The following is a 23,503-nucleotide window of genomic DNA, read 5'->3' as shown; positions in this document are numbered from 1 at the left end:
GAGCGCATCTCCACTTTGAAGTCTGAGAAGCGCTGCTGCTTCCTTCCTGCAGATTCTGGTTTTTCTGCTTCTGTAGCCTATACTCTTTGAAGAGGTAAGTAGCATCAGCTTCTTGTCTACTGCTTGTTGTCACATACAGCGTTCAGGTGTTCTTTTAGTGCCAGTGTGGTGTGTATTTGCCTTCTGTATTTGTCCTTGAGGTTAGGTGTGCATTTCATTAATCTTGTTTCTCCACGTAATGGTACAGAGGGAAAACAGAAATGTGATTTCTGTTTCTGTGGCTTCCATTGAACCTGGATGGGTTGGAGTGGAGGTCTATATTCTGAGTTCAAAAAATAGATTGGTGTGTGGTGTCCTTTCTGACAAACAATCTTGTTCTCACTTCTGTTCCTTTGCAGTCATGGATGTGCAAGCATTTGAGAGGTTGCTTGGACCCTGCATGGACATTATGAAGAGGAATATAACACATTACGAGGAGCAGCTGGTGGCAATGTTTGGCTCTAGCATGGACCTGTTGGATCCAGGGAATTAGGCACAGGGTACCTCAATGCCTTCTTAGTTCAAGACACAGAAAAGCCTCCTATCAGCAACACAACTCACAAGGAAAACAGACACTATGGAACAGTTACTGCTGCTGTCTTCTTGGGCATTTTAGAAACCATAAACAAGTCTCAGCACAGATGGACTGCTCACTCCCTGCCTCCAATTTGCTGCTGATACTTCATTATTAGACCTAGATTAAAGATTATTTTAACCCTGTGTTCACTTACTTGGTTCAGAATGGCATCTGTCCAACAGTTCAAGTGCCTGATATGAAACCCAAAGTGTGCAAGATACAGAAGCCTCCTTCCTTCTGGTGTTATTGTTGGGATAAATTGTCAGATCAGATTCTGTAGTGTGAGGTTGCCTGTTCTGCAGAGGCAACCTGTGGAATACGAGCCTTTTATGGGCTTATGACCTTCATCTGATGCTTTCTATACACAATGTTAAATTTGCTTTTAATTGTAGCATCTGGATTTGGAGTTAAAATGTCAACAGAGCCAATTAATAAGGTGGCACTGAAGTTTTCTTCCACCTGCTGAAAGCAGCAGGTACTATATCTACAATAGCTCTTTAAACCAAGTAAAATGAGCTGGGGACATGGGAGAGTCTGCTTAGCAACACAATGCAGAAAATGAAGCATTAGTACATTTTAAGTGTTTTCTGAGCAGCAAAGAAAATTGTTTTATTCTATGCTGCCCAAAAAAGTGCAGTGGTTCAAATCAAATGAAGGTATTGTGATTGTCATCTCCCCAGATTTGCTCCTTGTTCCTGACACCAAGTACATTTTATTGTGATGAGATCACAATGTATGACCTTCTCTTGCTTGCAGAGACCCTTTTTACTGCTAGATTTCCCAGGACGCTGTTGTTGACTGGGTCAATTTTAAAGCTTTTTAAGGAGGTGAATGTTTTGTAATTTAAATGAAGACTACTTCTGTACTTGCTTACAGAAGGTCCCCCCAGTCCTAATGTTTCACAGTATTCTAACTTAATTAGACACTTGGATGCTTCCAAATACCCTGTCAATTTGCTAAACTTTTCACAAGTTGGCAACATTTGACTTTGTAAAGCAAACGTCTTTCCTAACTACGCAGTTGGTGTGTTTGAGGAGTCTTTTTGGTTTAGGTGATAACTGAGCTAATGATGTTTATCTAAAACACTGGTTAAAATTTACAGCATCTATTAGATAGATTCTGTTTCTATAGTTTTAATGACCTAAATTGGCATACTGCTGAGATTTTATCAGAGTATTATCTAAACAAGAATTGGGCCGTAAGAAGGACATTTTAATGGTGTACAAACAGAATATTTATATTAAGACATTGAATTTGTAGGTAATAAATCTAGTGAACTGTTGAATTTGCATTGTTCCACAGCTCATACAAAACTTAACTGGTGTTTTATGGGGGTTATAAAATTTTAATTGTGGATGCTAATGTAACAGAACTGCTTTTTTTATTCATGGCCACATGAGCAAGAATAGAAGGATGATATTGTTGAATTCCTGCTTCTAGTTACCACAGTGGACATTTTGCTAAGGCTCGAGATGCTTAGCTGCAACTCTTAAGTTGATTTCTGGACAATATTTTTCCCTAAATGGACAAGCTCCTCCCAGTTCCTGCAATATGAGTAAGATGGAAACTTGAGAAGTTTAAATGACTGTTGTCCAGTTACTGTAATTGGAGTCATATTTTTATATAATGCAAATGATTTGTAATGGACACCACTGAACTAGGTGTTTCCATATTATTAAAGTCCTGGTTGTGATGTCTAGCGGCTGTTCTAACTGCATGTATTCTAGAACAGTGAATTTCCCTTGCTTTGCTGGGCTGTTGGTTCTTTTGTTGTTGTTGTTGCTGTTGTTGTAAATTACAGCCAAAGAAGCAGCAGGTATTTCATTCATGCTTCCAAGGTTTAACACCAAAGACAAAAACGTTCTTTTGCTGACAGAATTGACAAACAAAAACGCATAAAAAAACTTCAACAAACAAAACCACAACAGAAAATTAAAAAAAAAAAAAAGAAACACTCCCCAGGTCTTTACATTGTTAACAGTTAAAACTTTTAAGAGATATTGGGCTCTAAGACAAGAGTCCTTTTGAAGCCAGCTTATGACCATCCTGTGAATCAGACATAAACTTATCTCCAAAACAGTCTGAGATTCTGTGCTGCCTAAACTGTCATATGAACTGAAGAGGAACTTGCTGTGAACAATCAGCTGGCCTTTATTATTCCTAGGCAGAATATCCTCCCCTTTGTCCAGAGGAGCCTGGCAGGTTGGGCTACCTTACAGATGGATTCTGGTTCTTACAGCCTTTGGTTCTCTGCTGGACAGGACTGTGTAACTCAGCATATGTGGGGGTTAGCAATTATTCAGAAGCTTAACCAAAAAAACCAGGCAAAGCTGATGTTAAATTCTTAAGGTAGTTCTGCCTGGAAGGGAGGATTTGGTGGCTTCCAGAAGTCAAAGGAAAGGATGAGAATGTAAAGTCAAAAGGTTTGGATCCCATGCAAGCAAGAAGTTTTGAATTTTTCTCTAGACCCTAAAGCAAAGCCATACTGAGCAATGCCATCCAGCATCTGTGTGATATCATTCTGTCGTGTAAAGAGGCAAGCTGAATGAGAGTGAGCCTGTAAAAAGGCTCGTCCATTTAGGAGCTATAATTTGCAATGTGCCTGCTTAGTTGGGTCTGGTTGAAGCAACCTGGACAGGTTTGGAAGGTGAATATAGTGAGAGAAGCTTGTAGTTGGATACTCAGCATTGCCAGGTATCTGGTTAGACCACCAGCAGGGAGCAAAGCTGGAAAGTGTGCGTGGTGGTACCAAGACCAGGGATTAAAGTGAGGTGTCTGATTGTAAAGACCTGCACACATCACTGTATCTCAGCTCATTCCTTTTCACTCTGACTGTTCATCGCAATTGTCACGGAGAATCAGCCCAGTTGTTTTGTTGTTACTGCTCAGTGTTCTGTAAATCTGCTGAAAATTGGCAGCAGAGAAATCTAGTTTTTAATAGAAGAACTCAGCAGCAAAGTGAGCAAAGAGGATAGTGTCTTTGAGCCTTAGAGGGGAAAGAAGTCTCGTTTGTGATTCCCTGCTTGTAATTGTTGTGAAGTCAGTGAGAGGAGCTTTCAGTGGTCAAATATCCTGGCATGTGTTATTTCTGTTAATGTCACAGCACAGGTTTCACAATGTAACAGAATAAAAAAAGGGGCAAACGTGCTCTCTTAGTGCAAAACTTTAAACCTTAAAACTTTTAAAACAAAGTGCAATTTTGCACAGAGGGCAAAAACTGAAACCCTTTTGAATGTCACTTCCATTCTTTCTTTTCTGTTGGCCGAAAGCGGCTCTTGTTCTTGACATGTATTTGCAAACTAGTCTTGCCAACATACAAATGCTTTGGGTTTTTTCCACTCCAGATATTTATTTTATTATGGTTATTGCTGATTAGTTTCACTTTTTTCAAACCATATACTTTATTTCAAGAGGCCTTCCTTGTGGATTTCCTCCTGATGGTCTGCACGAATATACTGCTATTACAAGATGGAAGAGAAAATCACTAAGTGCACAGAACGCTCGATTATTAGCTGGCTGGAGCTAATAATGTGCTACTAATTTTTCTCTGCTCTGTGGGGCAGGAGGGGAGTTAAATTCTGCATAAAGTTGCTACCTCAAGGCTCCAAGTGCTTTTCAAGGTCTTTCACTTGGGAGAATTTCATAAGACAGTTCTTAAAATCGGTCTGTTCTTTTGAGTTGTGTGGTTTTTTAATTGATTCATTGAGGGACCCTTATTTTAATTCATTTTACATTTAGTACTTGATTCTCAAAGGATGAACACCTGTGCAGTTTGGATCTTGCACTATAGTGTTGAACATAAAAGAAAAATTTCTGGCATATATACATATGGTTTTAACGAGTCAAACCACTCTGGGGTTTAGCTTCACCTTTGGTTAATAAACTGACCTGTTGTGTCCAGCCTTCCTCTACCGTCCTGTGTGTGCTCTTTATTGACTCCCTGCAGCTGACACAACCTCCCCGGTGCTCGCCTCAGGAGTGGACTTCACAGCAGCTAACTAGGTTTACTCAGAGTGCCTGAGTCACTGTTGCTTCTGTTATCAGGGCCTTATGGAGAGCAGCACTCGCCCAGTTCCAATAACCAGGAGAGATTTATACATCACCTGGCCACCCAATTTTGCTGTTTGGTGATAAAATTTTTACTAACATCTTGAAAATACTACTAGTTTCTGTAGATAAAATTCCTCCCAATAAAACTGGCTGCTCTGATACGTCTGCTGAATTATCGTAAAACTGATTTAGTGTTTTAGCACTGTGCTAACTGGTTCTTGGTTCCTAGAACAAACACAAAATTCCCAAAGGTCTCTTGCTGGCCTTCACTTACAGCTACTGAATTTTATGTGGCAAGCTGCTTTTTAACCTAACTAACAATTTGAAAAGAAAATTACTTTGGTACATGTGAAGTTGCCTGTTCAAATACTCAGTATTTTTTTTTTGCTGAAGTTTTGTTTCTAAGCACTGTGCATTTTATGTACAGTTTTTAAATTAGTCTGGGAGTGCAGTTCAGAGGGACTGTGGTGCTCACCATGAGAAAACCTCTTCCAGAACACAGGACTTCAGCTTGGGGCACTCTGACTCAAGGAAGATGGTTGATGCCTGAAGGGCCAGAAGGCAGCAGCATGATAAACAAATATCCAGAAAATCTTACATTTTACAGACGGGTGAGGAAAAACTGGGTGGGTTTGGTTTGGCTTTTTTTGTTTGGTTGGGTTTTTTCCCCTATGGAAAAAAGGAGTGGGGAAAAGACTTCAGCAAGGAGGAATGATCCCATAGTAATTGGGACAGGCCTATTAATACTGGGCATAAGCTACAGCAGGAAAGCTGGTGATTAAGTATTGAAAAGATCTGCCTGGAAGACAACTCGAATAGACTGCATAGGGGAGTGTGAAATCCTCCAGCACTAATTTTTTGTTTGGGTGTTTTTTGGGTTTTTTTTCAATGGTTCTAAGCTAGCTCTGCTGAATGCTTATAGCATCTGTCTGAGGCAGGAGAGGATTAGATAATACTGCTGTTTTCTTACGAATACCTCTTGAAAATCACCAAGGGCTTTAGCTGACACACATGCTGTCTCCAGGCTTTGCACCGCAGCAGCAGCAGGAAGATGAAAATGGATTAGTGCCTGTAAAAGGGAGATGTGCCCCTTGCAGCCAAACGTGGCAGCAGGCTGGCAGTGTGCTACGGCTCAGGTCCAAAAGTTTGCTGTCTCATGTGGGAGAGCGAAAGCCTCAAATCTAAACAGAATGCATCTTGAGCTCTGAAATTCCTTTGCACAGACAGCAGCTTGATGGCAAACAAAATGTGTCCTGTGAGTTGGGCCCTAACTCAAGTGCATCAGGTGGCTTTTAGGCTACCGTGAAGGTCAATGTTAATTCCTAGATAGACCTTTTTTTTAAAAAAAAATAAATTCTGAAAAGTTCTTATGTCAAGGACAGTGTTTCCTCATTTTGGCAGGGCAGAGATGCATCTATCTGTTCTCTTCTTTCTCTCTGAAGGATATTGTACAGCAGGCTTCAGATCAGCTACAGGGATTCACGCTGTTAATAAAATTGTGCTCTCAACTCTGCCTTGACCAGCGAGATGCAAAGACACGCTGCCAGCCAACTGCTGTGTACTTTTCAAATCTGTTTCAGTTGTGTTCTGCAAAACATATGCTGGAATAACCCGATGCCCTCGGTGTTTGTGGTGCCAGACACTACCCTCCACCAGGAACAGCATCTAGACCAGCATCATTGGTTTAAAGGGCAAGTGGAAGAGCATCTCTGCTAGTTGCTCTCCATCAGTGTGTTTACTGTGGAGTATTCAATATTTGTCTTTTTGAAGCTAAAAGCTAGTGTGGAGCGCTCAAAACACCATCTGTTTCCACAGCTTCCCAGAGATTAATTCCAACCCCAAAGACAGCTGCTTCCTTACAAGGAGAGGAGCAACAGGCGCTGGACTCGAGGGAACAGCAGGAAGACGTGCTGGGGGGGGGGTTAGTTTGGACATTAAGAGTCGGTTGGAGTTGATGATCTAAAAGGTCTTTTCCAGCCTAATGATTCTCTGAAATGACTCCTCATGCAGAGGGTGGTGGAGCACCGGGGCAGCTCTCTAGGCAAGCAGTCACGGCGCCGAGCCTGACAATATTCCAGAGGTGCTTGGCCAGCGCACTCAGACACAGGGTATGAACTTCTGGCTTGCCCTGTGGACGGCAAGGAGTTGGATTCAATAATTCTTGTGGGGCCCTTCCATCTCGGGTCATTCTGTGATTCTGTCCTTGTTGCCTTATGAGGAGCGGCTGAGAGAGCTGGGGGTGTTTAGCCTGGAGAAAAGGAGGCTGAGGGGAGACCTCATTGCGCTCTATAACTACCTGAAAGGAGGTTGTGGAGAGGAGGGAGCTGGCCTCTTCTCCCAAGTGACAGGGGACAGGACAAGAGGGAATGGCCTCAAGCTCCGCCAGGGGAGGTTCAGGCTGGACATCAGGAAAAAATTCTTCACAGAAAGGGTCATTGGGCACTGGAACAGGCTGCCCAGGGAGGTGGTTGAGTCACCTTCCCTGGAGGGGTTTAAGGGACGGGTGGACGAGGCGCTGAGGGACATGGTTTAGCGACTGATGGGAATGGTTGGACTCGATGATCCGGTGGGTCTTTTCCAGCCTGGTGATTCTATGATTCCTCCGTCTGAGGCGGCCAAGCTCGGAGGCCCCCGGGGTCACGCCCCGGGCTGGAGCGGTGGCGAGTGCAGCCGCGTGAGGGGATGGAGGGGAAGCACCTGCCCCCGCCTCGGAATAAGAAGATGGGGCGGGGGGGCGCGGAGCTGACCCCGCGCGGCCTCCGTAGCCACCTCGATATAAGAGGGTAGACGGGGCCTTTCTGACCCCGCGCGGCCGCCGTAGCCGCCTCGCCGTGAGGGGGGAAGGAGCGGAGCGGGGCTGACCCCGCGCGGCCGCCGTAGCGGGCCGGTCAAAATGGCGGCGCCCTCGTTCGAGCGGCGGGTGCTGCGGGGCGCGGCGGGGCACCACTACCTGCGCGTGCGGCTGTGAGTGAGCGCGGGCCGCGTTCTCCCTCCACCTCCCCCCCTCCATCGCGGTCCCGGCAACCCCCGCAAGCCCGGTCTCCTCTCTGCTTCCCCGCAGGGAGCTGCCCGACGGCGGGTCCCGGCCCAGCGCCGCGCAGTTCAAGCAGCTGGTGGTGTCGGCGCTGAGGGAGCTGCACGGAGAGGTGGGCGGGGGCCGCGGGGGCGGCGGGAGCGTCTGCTCTTCGCCTCTCCCGTCGCCCTGATACCGAAAATGCCGGCAAACGAACTCTCTTCAGACTCGTTTTGGAGTTTTAGAGAGCGAGCACCCATTTGAGGCGCTGAGGGGCATGGTTTAGTGTTTGATAGGAATGGTTGGACTCGATGATCCGGTGGATCTCTTCCAACCTGGTTATTCTATGATTCTATGATAAGGAGGTTGTAGAGAGGAGGGAGCTGGGCTCTTCTCCCAAGGGACAGGGGACAGGACAAGAGGGAATGGCCTCAAGCTCCGCCAGGGGAGATTTAGGCTGGACATTAGGAACAAATTCTTCACAGAAAGGGCCATTGGGCACTGGCAGAGGCTGCCCAGGGAGGGGGTTGAGTCACCTTCCCTGGAGGTGTTTAAGGCATGGGTGGACGAGGTCCTGAGGAACATGGTTTAGTGTTTGATAGGAATGGTTGGACTCGATGATCCGGTGGGTCTGTTCCAACCTGGTTATTCTATGATTCTGTGATTATCAGGCCTGGGCAACACGAGGGAGCGAGCCCCATCAGTTGCGTGCAGTCAGACAAGAGCTGGGACAGAATGGATTTCCCACTGACGTGCACGCATATACATTTTCCAGAAATCTCACGCATATTCTGTACTTTCCAAGGTGTAATTTTTATGTTATTGTGAACTTTACAATAGCCAAAACTGTTGCTGATTTGGAGGTGGCTCCAGCTCTGCCTGACCTTGGATGTGAGGGAGAGAAAGGCAGCAAACAGGGATCATAGAATCACCAGGTTGGAAGAGACCCACTGGATCATCGAGTCCAACCATTCCTATCAAACACTAAACCATGCCCCTTAGCAAATGGATGATTTGAGAGAACACATCTGTTCAGCACAGATCGCACTGAACACAAGAAGTTATCTTCAAAGAATGAACGCTATCTGGAAGGCACTGTGAAAGAAAACATTCCATCAGAGGGACATTCTGTCCAACTTTCAAAAAATACAATTACTTAGATGAAACTTAATACTTAGCTTAAAAAGAAAACATCCCACTTTTTGCAATAGTAACTACTTCTTGTATCAGCCCCGTTTGTGCTGCATGGGAGTTGCTCCTGATGCAGCTGGGGCTGAACCTTCTGTCTCTGGGTCTGTAGTCGAGTGGCTGCAGCATATCTGGTTTTGAGAATTTGGGGTGTCTAGTGGTGGTGTCACTGAAACACTCACATGAGATTTGAACCGTAATACCTGATGTCATGGGCTGGCAGTGAATTCACTTGCGTATAAACCACTATAAGAGCATAGGATGGTACTTTCTTAAATAATGTATTTTTTCATAGGTTGGAGCAGCTTTACCTGTTGACGTCTTAACGTATGAGGAAAAAACTCTGTGTGCCATATTAAGAGTTATTAGCAGGTAAGGCGCAGAAGATGTGCGCTTCAGATACTGCCATGGAAATATTTTTCATAAGAAACCATGACTCTTAACTTAAGAGTGGTCTTTGAAGAATTAAGCCTAACTTGCAGATGTCCATATAAAGTACGTGGGAAGTAAAAATTCACTAAGATTTGGTAGCCTGATGCATCAGTACATTATTCCTGCTTTAAAACAGAATGGTCTGGCAGGACCATTGAGATATGTGGCTTTAAATCTCTTTATAAAGTAAAGGTGATAATGGCTACCAGATTTAGGTGGTGAAGGCAACTACAGGTGATTTAGGGGAAGGAGGAGCTTCACAGAGGGAACAAGAACAGGGCCGGTAAAGTAAACTTGTAAAGTTTATGGTTTTGTATCTGTATGCCAAGAACAAGAGACTGCAGTCATTGCAATAACCCATTACGACATCATGTTGCTACTGGAACTCATCGATGAAATTAACTGCTGTTACACTCAGTTAAGGTTTTGTTACTCTTCACATAACATGTTTTTATTGAAGATGTTAATGCTGCTGGGAAACAGAAAAAAACCCCCAGATTTTATTCATATATTTTGTTTTCTTAGTGGCTTCGTCAAACTGTGGAGTGCTTTAACATTGCTGGGCTTCTACCAGAACAGGAGGTGTGCCTTTCGAGTGCTGCAGGTAAAGCTCTGCGGGGGCTGGATGGCTTCCCCCTAATGTCGATTCTGGCTCTAAGGTTGTCTGGCCAGCTGAGCACGCTTCCCCTTCACAGCAAAATGGCCTAGGTGCAAAAATGTCATGGTTTGAGAGTGAAATGCTTTTCAATGCAGGTGTGTAGGTGTGTGTTCAAGCAATTTGCATCTTATAATGAATCTTGGAAAATGTGCCAATAGTGGCTGTGTCATTGCTTTATGGTTTAATTCAAATGACAAGCCCTGAACTCATTAGTATGTCTGCAAGAAAATAATTTCTGGAATAATTTCTGTGTTCTTGGCCCACACCTTGGTCCAGTCTTTTATTTCCCCTACCTTGTTTCTTCTCTTTCTAGTAATCACTGTTGTCTGACCTTGTTTAAAAATGTCTGCATGAACGTGCACTTCCAGAGTTTATTTTTTTCCAGAAGATGCTGCTTAATAAATTGCATTCCAAGAATTCTTTGTCTCTGAAGCCGTAGCTAAACAAAAAAAATCTTGGGCACAGCTCTGAGTTTTTCATTGTTTATGTCAAAAGGAACATTTAAGGTTTTTCAGCTTTGAGCGCATTTCGTGGTGTGGTTTGTTTTTTTATTTTTTAATGCTTTAGTTAGTTTCTTGCTTTGTGTTTTGTTTCTTTTTCTTGCCCCCAAACTAGGCCTCTCCATTTCTTCTTGCATTATCTGGCAACAGTAGAGAACTAGTCCTGGACTGAATGCCGCTGTTGGTTTCATTGTACAAAGCAGAAGCTGCTTGAGATGTTGCCGCCCATCAGGTGTGGAATTTCTGGAGGAGATTTACGACAAAGAACCCTGACGAAGCTAACAGTAATCAGCTCCCTGCTTGGATGTCCCTTCCTTCAGAACTTACACATAAAAGTTGGAGACAAAGCTGAACTTACCAAAGCTTTTACGCAGGATGATGTTGTTGCTTTTTCTCATTTAACAGGTGACACAAATCCTTTGCATTTAGATGAAGATTTTGCAAAGAAGTCTAGGTTTGGAAGAACTATTGTGCATGGAGTCTTGATCAATGGACTTATTTCTGCAGTTCTGGGTACTAAAATGCCTGGTCAAGGTTGTATATTTCTTTCTCAGGAGATCCGATTTCCAGCTCCTTTATATATTGATGAAGAAGTTGTAGCTGCTGCGGAAGTTAAACGCCTGAAGGGTTCTCTGGCGCACATCTTGGTGTCATGTAAAGTCAGAGAAAGTGGAAAGACTGTTATGGAAGGGATGGTGAAAGTCATGGTGTCTGACAGTTAGAGCTTTTGATCCTGTGCTACTTTACTATAAAGGTGAGAAATGTATGATTGGCTTTGACTCTGTCTTTTTATGTGATGTCATCTGATCTAGTAAATTTACAACAAAAAAAACTTCACAATGTTTCAGAGTGCACAAGCTTAATCTTGATAGAACTATGTTAAACCTGGAGCTTTTCATTTTTCCTCATGTACTGCCAAGATGAAACCACAGAAGTGGCACCTTTAAACAAACCTCCTACAGCGGCAAGTCTGGAGTGACAGGGCTTGTACTGAGGCTGCTCTTTTTGGTAAACTAAACAATGTCCCTAAGTGCCCTGACTTTTCATGGCTGAAAATAACCTCAGAAATTATTTGCTGTGAAAGGAGAGTTTGTCTTCAAACTGTGATGAAAGCTGCTGGTAAAACGGTTGCGCTGTCTGGATGCAGTGTCTTGTTTTTCAGGGCAGCGGCACTGTGACAGCAAATCCAGGAATTGAGTCACACTGGGTCAGAGGGAGGGGCAATGTTTGAGCTGTTTGACTTCAACGTGCCCTCTGTTTCCAAAGCTCAGGGTTTGGCCTCTTCTCAATATGGAACCAGTACTTGGTGAGAGCTTTCCTCATCTCTCAGCAGTAGGAGTTGCTTCACTTCCCATTTTCTTCTGCCTCGGATCAGTGCCTGATCACTGGCTTTTGCCAAGCAACACTTTTTCAAAGCAGGCATTCTCCTTCCTTCGTTCCTTGTTCACCTGCCTCTCTAGATGGGAAGTCATCCTGTTAATGCCTGTTAAGAAAAGGCATCAAATCTGTTTCTGACCCTGGGGTAGCTGCATCAGGAGCAGTTTGGAAAGGTCGCTATTCCAGCCTGAGATGAAGCTGTTAAACCACAGGGCACAGGCTGTTTTCCTGTCAGTGTGGGGCTGAGGAGGCTGTTTGCAGTACAAACCCACGCTCTGCAGTCCTGCTTACAGCCCCTTCACTGCGGTCAGTTCCTGTACACGCTGTAAGAACATACGGAAAGGCAGAGAAGCGTTCAACAGGCACTGGGTTTTCTGGTGCTGGGCACTGTAGAAATAGTTCTCTGTGCTGCTACAACAACAGCTGAGTTGTTGGGCTCCATTTAATAACTTTAAATCTGTGTTTAGAAATAAATTAACTAAACCCAAGTAATTGAGGCAAAGGCCCTGGGTGCTGTTCTATTCTTCATGATTGTTTAAATACACAGCCCCCAGAAGGTGAGGGGCAACGAGAGCACCAGCTCTCTTGTGCTTCTTCCTCTCTCTGCGAGGGCTGGTGGCTTCTTGGGGCAATCCCCTTCCTGCTGCCTTTGTGTCACCGGGCACAGCAGCACTGGGAGGAGTGGCGGGGACAGAGTGCGCAGTGACAGGGTGTGGGTGACCGAGTGGGGACAGGTGGCGCGTGCAGGGGGGGTTGTGTGATGGGTGGGGGACAAGCAGTGACTAATGGGGTGGATGATAGGTGGTGGAGTGGGTGATGGTGCAGGGGGTGGGTGCACGTGGGGGGTGATGTAATGCGTGACAGTGGGTGATGGTGCAGGAGGTGGGTGGGAGGTGGTGGGTGACGGTGCAGGGGGTCAGTGCATGTGGTGGGTGATGGAGTTGGGTGATGGTGGATGATGGTTCAGGGGGTGGGTGCACGTGGTGGGTGATGGAGTGGGTGACAGGAGGTGGATGCACATGATGGGTGATGGGGTGGATGATGGTGCAGGGGGTGGGTGGGAGGTGGTGGGTGATGGTGCAGGGGGTCAGTGCACATGATGGGTGATGGTGGATGATGGTGCAGGGGGTGGGTGCGCGCGCGTGGTGGGTAGTGGAGCAGGTGATGGAGTGGGTGATGGTGCAGGGGGTGGGTGGGAGGTGGTGGGTGATGGTGCAGGGGGTCAGTGCACATGATGGGTGATGGTGGATGATGGTGCAGGGGGTGGGTGCGCGCGCGTGGTGGGTAGTGGAGCAGGTGATGGGGTGGGTGATGGTGCAGGAGGTGGTGGATGATGGTGCAGGGGGTGGGTGTGTGTGGTGGGTGATGGAGTGGGCAACAGGAGGTGGGTGCACATGATGGGTGACAGGGTGGGTGATGGTGCAGGGGGTGGGTGACAGGGTGGGTGACGATGTCCTTGGTGGGTGACAGGCTGTGGGTAACGGGCGCTCTGCCCCCCCCGCCCCTTCCCCCTGCGCTGGCCGCCCGCTCCCGTTCTGCACCGCCGTCTCCCGCCGCCGGGGGGCGCCGCTCCCCCGCGGGGTGCCGGGCCGGGCCGCGCTGCGCCCCCTGGCGGCGGGCGGCGGCGGTGCCGGGCGGCGGCGCTAAGGCCCCGCGGCGGCGCTGCCGTGTTGACAGCGGCGGGCGCGGCGGCGGCGGCGGCGGGAGCTGCCCCCGGGACGCGGGTGGGCTCCGCCGGGCTCTCGGTCGGCGCCCCGGGATGGCCTTCATGGAGAAGCCGCCCGCCGGCAAGGTGCTGCTGGACGACACGGTGCCGCTGACAGCGCAGATCGAGGCGAGCCAGAGCCTGCACTCGCACACGGTGAGCGGGCAGGGCCGGGCCGCGGGGGGAGAGAGCGGGGGACGCGGGGCTGGGGCAGGGGAGCTGGGGGAACAGTGGGGCTGGGGGAACAGTGGGGCTGGGGGAGCTGGGGGACAAGGAGCTGGGGGACAAGGGAGCAGTGGGTCAGGGGGAGCTGTGGGGCTGGGGCAGTGGGACAAGGAGCTGGGGGACAAGGGGGAGCAGTGGGGCTGGGGGAGCAGTGGGGCTGGGGCAGTGGGAGAAGGAGCTGGGGGACAAGGGGGAGCAGTGGGGCAGGGGGAGCTGTGGGGCTGGGGAAGAAGGGGTCAGTGGGAGCTGTGGGGCAGGGGCAGTGGGACAAGGAGCTGGGGGACAAGGGGGAGCAGGGGGAGCAGTGGGGCAGAGGGAGCTGTGGGGCTGGGGAACAAGGGGTCAGTGGGAGCTGTGGGGCTGGGGGAGCAGTGGGGCTGGGGCAGTGGGACAAGGGGGAGCTGTGGGGCTGGGGGAGAAGTGGGGTAGCGGGGAAAAGGAGCAATGGAGCTGGGGGGCAGTGGGGCAGTGGGGCTGGGGGGCAGTGGGGTAGCGGGGAAAGGGAGCAATGGAGCTGGAGGGCAGTGAGGCTGTGGGACAAGGGGGCAGTGGGGCTGGGGGGCAGGGGTAGCGCCTGGGTGCTGGGGGGCAGTGGGGCTGGGGGTAAGCGGGGTCTGTAGGGGCTGGGGGGGCAGCGGGGCAGGGGGACAAGGGGGCAGGGGGAAGCCCTCGGAGGCAGCGGGGCTGGGGCAGCGGGGGCTGGAAGGTCTGGGGGCAACTCCGGGGGTAGCCGGGGTCCCGCTTGTCTCCTCTCGGGGTGTCCGCCCGGCCCGGCTCTCGGCCCTGGCACCGCCCGGGGCTCCCCGGTGTCTGGGAGCCGCGCCCGCCCCCGGGAGGCCTCGTGGCCGCTGTGATGTGCCCTGCCCTGGGGGTCTGTCCCAGCACGACGTCCCCAGCCCTCGGGGTCTGTCCCAGCCTGCGAGGCAGAGAGGGGCTCCAGCTGCCTCTTTCCAGTAGCTGTGATGAAGTTGCGTTTGCCTCCAGGTCCTGCTGTGCGGCTGCAGGGAAGGCTGTAAAGCTGCAGAGATGTAATGGGGTACAGCCCCCTCTCTTTGTTGTGGGGAGCGATGACACCGAGCGGGATGAGCCCTGCTGTGACTTTTATGTCACAGAATAATTCCTCTGGGCTGCCTGGTACCCACACGCGCAGCCTGCGTGAGAACTGCGCTGCCTTTCAGCATGCAGTCACAGCCCAAAATTCATAATCTCCTGTTTGTGGTTATTTTCCACTTTAAAAACTGGGTTTACTTGAGGTATGAGCAAGCAGTCCTGTGAATCAGAGAGAGAACTGGCTGTCCTCTCCGATTCCTGCCTTAGCTGAGAGCAGGGATGCTGGGCTGTAAAGGAGGCCAGAGGTACTTGAGCAGCAGGTAGGCTGTTGGGAAACATGTTTTAAATGGAGAGAGGGTGTTCCCTCTGCCCCTTACACAGCTCTGATTCCTGCGTGCTTGATCTCTCTTCCTGGTTCCTTGCAGCTAGTGAATGCTCTTAACCCAAATGACAATAATGATAGGTTCACCACAATCTGTAGACTGTCTTATTAAATACTTTTCCTATAAGTAATCCACACTTAGGAAGTGTATTTTTGTGTGAGGAACCTGCATTTACCAGTGTTCCAATCTTCCTCTGAAGAGAAGTTAGGAATGAGACATTCTCCAGAAGATCTTGTGAATCTAGCAGACTATGGCTCATGGTTGTTGCAACTCCTCCTATAAATAAAGCTAATAAGGTTTCTTTTCTAGCAAGCCTGAGACATTTTACCTGTTTCAATAGCTGAGGGGTGCATGTGCCAAGTCCAGTGAGAAGTTGTGTGACTTCTAAGACTCCCCAGATTACAGTTTGATTGTTAACTTGTTTCCATCATGCCTTGTTACACTTTTTTGGTAGTGCAAATTACAATAGCTTTTCGTGTTCTTTCCTTTTATTTGAATTATTTGGGTTAGGAAAAAAAGAAAAGTCACAAAATTCTTTTAGAATGAGCACTTGGAAGCAGTTTTTCAGTCCAGGCCCTGTGTGTGTTGTCTTGTCTGGGTGAGTGTGATAGCAAATGTTGCTCCCCCTCCTCTGTCTTTCATCTCTGTGTTCTGTTAACTAATGGCTGTTCAGAAAAAAAATCTCTACTGATTTGTTCTTATCTTTTGTTAATAACAGAACGCTGAAGCACTGCAGCTTTTGATTTAATATCTATCTCTAAGATACATCTATTAGTAATTGTTTGTTTTACTGCAGAAGCCCGGTTGATATTTGGAAGATGGCTTGAAGTGTGTGTAGTGCAGATGGTTTATATGGAGGCAGTGTGGGATAACAAAATACAGGAAGCTTTAACAGAGACTTGGTTTCTTATTTGGTGTGAGTATTTTGTCATTTTGGACACTTGTTATGTCCCTGCTATCTGAACAATGTATTCATTGGCGAGTGATGCTGTTCCTGATTTGCACTTTCCGAGTTTAAATAAGCCACACAAATAGATCCTTGTGTTTGAAGAGGTGTGTAAATGAAGCCCCTCTAAGAAATAAGAGTCAACAGGCTTTTGCGAGGCATTAACTTTACTTTGTTGTACTTTACTTTGTTGTGTTGTAGATATAAGGAAGTAGGTTGTCATTAACTGAATGCTTTGGTGGTTTCTTCCTCACCCACCTCAAAGCGATATCTTCAAAAGATATAGATCTATACAATTCTTCATCCCAAACTAATGTTTGGAGAACTAGGTCTTTGCATGCTAGGCTTGTTCTAAAATTGAAACACAAAGGCATCCTTGAATAGATTTTCTATTCTTTTGTCAGCAGTGTGTATTAAGATTTTATAAAGCTGCCTAGTGTTGCTAGAATTGCTTTAAACTTGCATTTCTAATTTTTTTCCTGTGGGTCATTGCTTATAAAAACACTTACATGAAAATTATTTAGGCCCTGGCTAGGTGCAGCTTTAACATGGCAACTGATTTAGTAATAAAGTAAACCTTCTATGGGTGCTGAAAACAGTGGGTCTTCTGAATAACCAGCTACGGAAAAGGTGAAGAATTTCAGGAAAAGCTCTGTAGACATGATGAAATGCCACCAAAGCTTGTGTGAAATGAGCAGTCTGCTTGTGTATTGTTCTAAGCAGCTTCTGTTAATTTAAATTTAATATAACAGGCTGGGTAAGTGTAAACTTCATAGCATTGAATAAAGGGCTGTACTTGGCAGAGACTGAGTTTCTGTTTCCTGGGGATGAAGGTGAAACTAAAGAAACAAAACTGAAACCAAAACCTGAAACTACTACATAATTACCTGAATTCTCCAGAAACCAAAGAAGGAACAAAGCTAGTATTTAAAATGTACTTCTGAGGTCCTGCACGTTTTTCTTAGTAAGAACGTATCAACCCCCTAGTAAATGTGGGTTTTGGATTGTTAGGAAATCAACTGCAAAATTTTCTGATATGCTCACAAGCTTTTCATGTTTCGTTCAAGTCTGAAGATCTCAAGTCTGAAGTTCTTACTTGAGTTCGTACATCTCGGCTGGGACATAATCTCCATGCTTTTGTGTTGCAACAAAGAAATGGTCAGCTGAGATTTTCTTTCTACATATTTATTTCCAATGATAAGTGAAGATGAAAATGGTGCCTTTTCTATTTAAGGAAGTTGTTTCCCCAGTTAAATGTGTTACAAGCAGTCTGAGTTCCATTGGAATGTGCATTTACATACAAATAATTCTATAGCGTGGTGTTCAGGAAGTCCTCATTTTGAAAGCCAAATAGATTTATATTGCAGGTGCATTCCAACGGTGCCTCACTTAACAGGTTTGAAATCACATGAGCAAACCCTGTCAGCCTCATTTTGCCCCTGCTATGTGCTTCAATCACTACCACTGGGTTTGAAGAGAGTGTGACTCTGTAACTTCCAGGGCTGTGTTTGGCACCTTTCATAGGTGTGATGCAGTGCTCTTGGTAGGTATGTGAGCCAATCATTTTGCAGAAAAAGTTGTTTTGTTGCCATTGCATTCCTTGAATTCAGTAGGACTGGAATTACATCCAACACATTAAGCAATTTGCTAGTGTCTCATTTTTATGCCAAATGTTGTGTTCTGACAACAGAGGTATTTTCAGCACTAAAGCTTTAGTACATTTTGGCTATTGAACTTGCTTCGTATTGCAATATTTCATCTGTGTATTCGGTATTTAAAAGAGGCTTGCTTTCTGAGGCTTAATATAGGGTGCTGTTTTCATCTGTTTTCTAGACATATTCCTTAACTGCACATCTGTACTTACCAGTTTCAGATCACCTTATACCAGTAAAATCTATACTTCAGAACATTCCTTAATTCTTTTTTGAAGTGGTTGCCCTTTATCATACATTTCATGTTGAAATTGAAGTAGTAAAGCAGCCAGTTTTGTGGCAGTACATTGTTGTCTTCAAGGCATTTGGAAATGAACAGCTGAAATAAATTGTTCTTGTAACATGCTTTCAGAGTTTTTCGTTTTCCTTAAGCAATAATGAATGTTGACACTCATAGCTTTTCAATTAGAAAAATGTTGGAAAAGCATTTGTATTTTTCCAATGTTGTTCTGTGATACAAAAAATATGGAAATATGTTTCTAGAACTGTAGAATTCATTTTAAAAGCTTGTAAAGGACTTTGCACATCTCCTTTAAAAGGAATTCAATTACTGCAAGGTTGCCTTCACTTTGGGGAAAAAAACCCGAACTGTTTAAGTGACTTTTAGAGGTGACTTTAGACAGGGAACTATCAGAGCTCACTTGTTTGAGGTTTTGGAAATGCAGTTCCTCCGCTGGACATTGTAAGTAAGCTTGACCATCTCCGACCTCCTCTTCTCTCCCAGCTTGAGCTCAATAAAGATAGCTGCTTCATCACATCTAATTTTAGAAATCCCAACCTTATAGTTTCCACTGGTGGGCTTACTAAATATGCATTGTGTTTGTTGCTCCCTCAGAGGCTGCGGTCAATATATTAGCTGCTGTATCATTCCTTAGTAAATACATCACCTTAGAGACCTTGTGGTGTGATTAGAAAATTTTTATTCGCTACTGAGTATTTTTCTTTCCTGGCGAAGGCCGTGGTGATACAGGGTACTGAAAAGCTGCTATTTCTTTTGTCTCTGTCCAGAGCTTTTCTTGTTCTGTACGTTTCATTACATGTAGAGGTGTGCCCTATTTTTTTCTTGCAGTTGTCCTACTTCATACCTTTCACTTATTGAATGGTTTACTTATTACTACACCAGCGATACGGGGTGTGTGGGGTGGTATAATGCCTCTGGACAAGCACGTGTGTTCTTTAAAATGCAGGTAAACACCACTGTTGCTGTTTCCATCTCAGATGGACTTGATGGCAGGTTGTGCAATAGCAAATAAACACTGTGTCTGTAGTGAAGAGGTCCCCGGGTCTGAGCAGCTTTCCTGATTTTGTTGCTACTTTTCACATGGGAGATTTTCTAAATAAACATTGAGAAGAGCTTCTTACTTGAAATTGTTCCAATTCAGCCTACTTAAGCATGGATTGTATTCATGCTTAATTAGGCTTTCCCCTCTTTAATGCTTATAAAATAAAGCCTTTTCAAACTTTTAGTTGATGTGACCTGAAAGCGACCTGGATCTTTATAATGGTTGGCTTTTCAAGGCTGTTGGATTAAACAGATGTACAGCAGAAATCTGTGGAAAAACAGACGGTCTATCCTGAGCCAGAAATTTAGAGACTATTTCCTTGGGAAAACAGAATGTATTACCCAGTGTTGCGGGACTCTCTATGTTTTATTATATCAATCTCTAAATACACCATTTGTTCTTACTTATTTTGTCTGTGCAAAAGCCTTTCTTTCCTATTTGCTTTCTATTTCAAAAACTAGGAAAGATGACAAACACTTGGGTATACTTTGTGTAATTTTCAAGTAGGAATCTTAACAACAATTATCTGAGCAGCTCGGAGCTGCTGATGCTGAGGTTTTAAGAAGTGCTGGAATACCAGGGAATAATCTTAGTGAATTTAGGGGTGGACATCACCTGAATGTTGGTTCTGCATGAAAATGGTTAAGTTCAGGATAACGTTAATCCCAGGAAGTGATTGTGAAACTGTTATTGGCAAAGGACTGGAGAAATGCAGTGTGGTTGTCACTGATCCTTGTGGATGTTTGCAAAATATTGCTTTTTAGAAACTCAATCCAGCACACTGTAGTGGTAGGAAGAAGATTTTAGGAAATGGCAGTGTGCAGCTGGGGTCATACAGCTTTCCCTACTCCCGACCTCCTCCTCTCACCACCAGTTTCCGCTTTCTTAACTAATTGGAGCAGCCAGGAAATGTTCCCATAGGTAAAACTGCTTTGCTTGGCATCTTTAAAAATGTATATTGCTGTGATGCTGGAATATCAAGGTTGCGGCAGGATCTGGCTTGGCGGTATTGGTAGGAAGAGCAGCAGATGTGCAAATCTTACCTGTGTGGGAGTCTGGAGGCACTCGGGGAGGTTGTCTCGGGGGATGGTTTTATGGCCTATCTTGTTGGTTGCTCCTATGTAGTTGACGCCAGTGAGCCTGCTGCTCATGGACAAAGTCAGGAGTGGGAGGTTGTCTCTGTTCTGAAAGCTGAGACCTTTCTTTGCCAGCTAGCAGCTGTTAAGGCTCCTTTGAAGTTGTTTGGTAAACTGAGTCATAGGAAAGATTTTGAGCCATTCATGTAGGAGTGAAAGATGCCATGGGATTTTCTGCATCAGTGTTGCTAAGCTAGACCTCGCTGAGCCTGGTTGTTGATCCCTGCATTTGTTGGCAGGAGTGAATTCTAGTAATTACTAGCCCTTACTGAGGCCTTTTTCTGTTATATTTTCCTGATGATGCAGCTAAACAGAAATGATTCTGAGTATTCCTATCTGTTTTCCTTACGCTTTCATTTATTTCCTATGAGCACAGTCTCAGTCCCACTATCAAATCACGCTGTCTCAGAAGAATATTATTCTACTTAGTTTTTTTTTTCCCAAATGAAACAGTTTGGCAGAGTAATAAAGGCTTTTGTGCATTTAGGCTTTTTCCTTGACAAGCTGAAAGCTCTTCTTTGGTCCTATGGGAAGCATATATCAGCGGTACTAATTATAATCCCAAGACAAGCTTCTTGTCGTGTGGAGGCAATAGGAAGTATCAGCTTCTCACCAAAACTCAGCGTACTGTGCTCTGCTGATTACGTGTAGCCATGGCAGATCCTGGGGGAGGGGTTGTGTTTCTTATCACAGATTTTCTACTGTAGCTGTTCTTTGACTCTCAATCTCAATATCAACTTTGGGAACAAAAAAACTAGAACACCCTTTATGCTTTTTCATTAATTGTATTGACAAGGTATTGCTGAGGTGGCCAGTTCCTCTTTACGGTCAGTGCTGATGGAGGGAGCGTGGTGGGGACTTTGTTTTTCCAGACAGGCAGAACTAGCAACCCTATCTGAAGAGTGATCCTCACTTTTTTCAGGTGATCCTGTGATGTAAAGAGAGGGTTTGGTTATTGCTTTAGGGCTCCAAAGCAGAACTGGGTAGGAAAATGCTTGAGTCTGCATGGAAAAAAATAGTTGTGGCCCTAATTTGGTTTGGTAACACAGAAAATGGGCTCTGAGCCCTAAGCTGTTAATCACTAGGCTCTCCAGAAGAGACTACTGTTGTATTGATCAGAGTGGCTGTATGCAATAAGATGCTTTGGTGGTTGTATAATGAATTTGTGTGTTCTGCCTGCCTGAGAGCATTTTCTTGGGGTACAACATAACAGGTTAATCACTGGATAAAGAGTAAGCACTACAAGGGATTGAGCGAAAGCTCTGCTTCTTTCAAAATCCTAGAAAACATGAATGACTGAACATGATGAATCATTGCTGACGTGTTTTTTTTCAGAGAAGCAGCCAATGTTCCTTTGGGACTTGCTGAAAAAGCAGTTGCTGCAATTTTTTGGCTGTGCATGAAATAGCCTCTTCCTCCTTCCCAAAATGCAGCAACGATCACAAAGCAGGAAAAGCCAAGTTAGCAGTGAATCTGGGTTTCCAGGTGTCTATTTAATCACTTTCTGTCACACAGTTTCCGAACATAATTACGGTGGTTGAATTGCAAGCGGCTCTGTGGATTTTTGTTACTATTTATGAGGATTTGGGCTTCTTGTTTTGCAGGAAAATACCTTAATTATAATTTCAAATGGGTACGACAAGGGCATATGGAGACAGCATGTCAGGCTGACTTTCGGAAAATAAACACTTTAATTTCAGTGTGATCATTATGTGTTTTGGTTTGTGACATCTTGGATTTCTGTCATTTCAATCTAAGGTGCTACGACATTAGAATGCTCTTTGGTTTTCATGCTTACTAGTCTTGAATTTGTTCTCGAGGCTAGATGGTTCAAAATTGCTAAACATATTTGATAGCTGTTGATGATAAAGGGTATTTTAAGTGAACTTTAGAAAATGGAATAGCATTTTTGCCTGAGCACCGTTGTGCTTTGGAAGGAAATTTCAGTAAATTGAATCCTGAATTAGTTAAAGCTGAACACACAAGATAATGCCATCTGATAAATGTTGCCTTTGCCTCTTGCCTGAAGTAGTCATAATTCGTGATTTACACTACTTAGTTTTCATGGTGGTAAATGTTAAATGGGAATTTAATTCTACTGGGGGATTCTCTAATATGTTCCACATTGTTTGTTTGCATCCAATGATATATTTATATTTTTTGGTGTACAAGCTTTTAATTTTATTTAATGTGAAAGAGGAGAATTAGTTCTTTGGGGCTCTGAAAGCAGCTTCCAAAACCAGAAGACACTTCATGGTACCTGAGAGAAGTTACTGATGAATGCGTGTAGTGGATTTCACAGAATCACTAGGCTGGAAAAGGCCTCCAGGATCATTGAGTCCAACCATTCTTATCTGCCCCTAAACTATGTCCCGGAGCACCTCATCCACCCATCTTTCAAATACCTCCAGGGAAGGTGACTCAACCACCTCCCTGGGCAGCCTGTTCCGATGACCCTTTCTGTGAAAAATTTTTTCCCGATGTCCAGCCTAAACCTCCCCTGGCAGAGCTTGCGTCCACTCCCCCTCGTCCTGTCCCCTGTCACTTGGGAGAAGAGGCCAGCACCCTCCTCTCCACAACCTCCTTTCAGGTAGTTGTAGAGAGCAATAAGGTCTCGTCTCAGCCTCCTCAAAGTTAAACAACCCCAGCTCTCTCAGCCGCTCCTCGTAAGACTTGTAAGACTTGTATTTATAATAATACTTCATGGATCAAACACTCGATTAATTGAATTATTTAGGTGGTGTGCAGGCACACACACCACACAGAGTTAGTGTTACAGAACGGACAAATCTGGTATACAAACTCAAGGTGCTGGAAATGTCTTTGTTTATTTGTTGTTATTTTGTTATTGTCTAGTCCTGATAATTAGGAATGCAGTATTAATTTTAATATCTGAAAAAATGTGCATAATTCTATAATCTGTCCTTTTTTACCTGTGTAAGGCTCCCATTGATGTAAGCAGTTCAGCAAAATTAGGTGGCATTTGAAACTGAAAAATTATCCATTACTTTACATAAAATCCATTTGAAAGTGCCAGGGTGAATCAAGTTGTCTGAGCTGAATAATAAATGATTTATCATGTGATGCTTGCTGCACTGCAGGCAATAACTGGGTGGGTACTCACGCATCCCTGGGCACAAATGCAAAGAGCTTTTTGCATGTTCCAGCTTAGAAATACTGTGAGCCATGGCTTGAATTTGTATTTGGTTTAGAATTTCTAGTTCTCACT

The 23,503-nt window shown here is 45.3% G+C and overlaps 3 protein-coding genes across 13 annotated transcripts in view; all 3 read left to right on the top strand.

Moving 5' to 3' along the window:
• PRKAR2A (protein kinase cAMP-dependent type II regulatory subunit alpha) overlaps positions 1 to 4,528 on the top strand; it is a 62,485-nt gene extending 57,957 nt beyond the window's left edge. Inside the window, exon 11 of the mRNA XM_069866067.1 lies at positions 399 to 4,528. Within this exon, the coding sequence (XP_069722168.1) occupies positions 399 to 532 (134 nt within the window). The 3' untranslated portion in view covers positions 533 to 4,528. The remainder of the gene's footprint in view (positions 1 to 398) is intronic.
• Positions 4,529 to 7,523: 2,995 nt separating this feature from the next.
• PXK (PX domain containing serine/threonine kinase like) overlaps positions 7,524 to 23,503 on the top strand; it is a 42,493-nt gene continuing 26,513 nt past the window's right edge. For 10 of the 11 annotated variants that reach the window (XR_011338219.1, XR_011338218.1, XM_069866055.1 and 7 more), the window contains exon 1: positions 13,526 to 13,695. Coding sequence is in view for 9 of the 11 variants with exons in the window: in XM_069866055.1 (XP_069722156.1) it covers positions 13,594 to 13,695 (102 nt within the window). In the remaining 2 variants the exon portion in view is untranslated. Of the gene's footprint in view, positions 7,631 to 7,727; positions 7,813 to 9,162; positions 9,240 to 9,824; positions 9,904 to 13,525; positions 13,696 to 23,503 lie in introns of those variants that run through there. The other variant, XM_069866061.1, reaches the window with a different exon arrangement.
• Positions 9,825 to 11,297, top strand: HTD2 (hydroxyacyl-thioester dehydratase type 2). Its single transcript, XM_069866075.1, has 2 exons — positions 9,825 to 9,903; positions 10,573 to 11,297. The coding sequence occupies exon 2, from the start codon at positions 10,673 to 10,675 to the stop codon at positions 11,177 to 11,179; it is 507 nt and encodes a 168-aa protein (XP_069722176.1). The 5' UTR covers positions 9,825 to 9,903; positions 10,573 to 10,672; the 3' UTR covers positions 11,180 to 11,297.

The sequence above is a fragment of the Phaenicophaeus curvirostris genome, chromosome 11 (genome assembly GCF_032191515.1).
Source record: "Phaenicophaeus curvirostris isolate KB17595 chromosome 11, BPBGC_Pcur_1.0, whole genome shotgun sequence".
Lineage (NCBI taxonomy): Eukaryota > Metazoa > Chordata > Aves > Cuculiformes > Cuculidae > Phaenicophaeus > Phaenicophaeus curvirostris.
The sequence above is the reverse complement of the archived record's forward strand: the minus strand, read 5'-3'. Positions and strand labels throughout refer to the sequence as shown.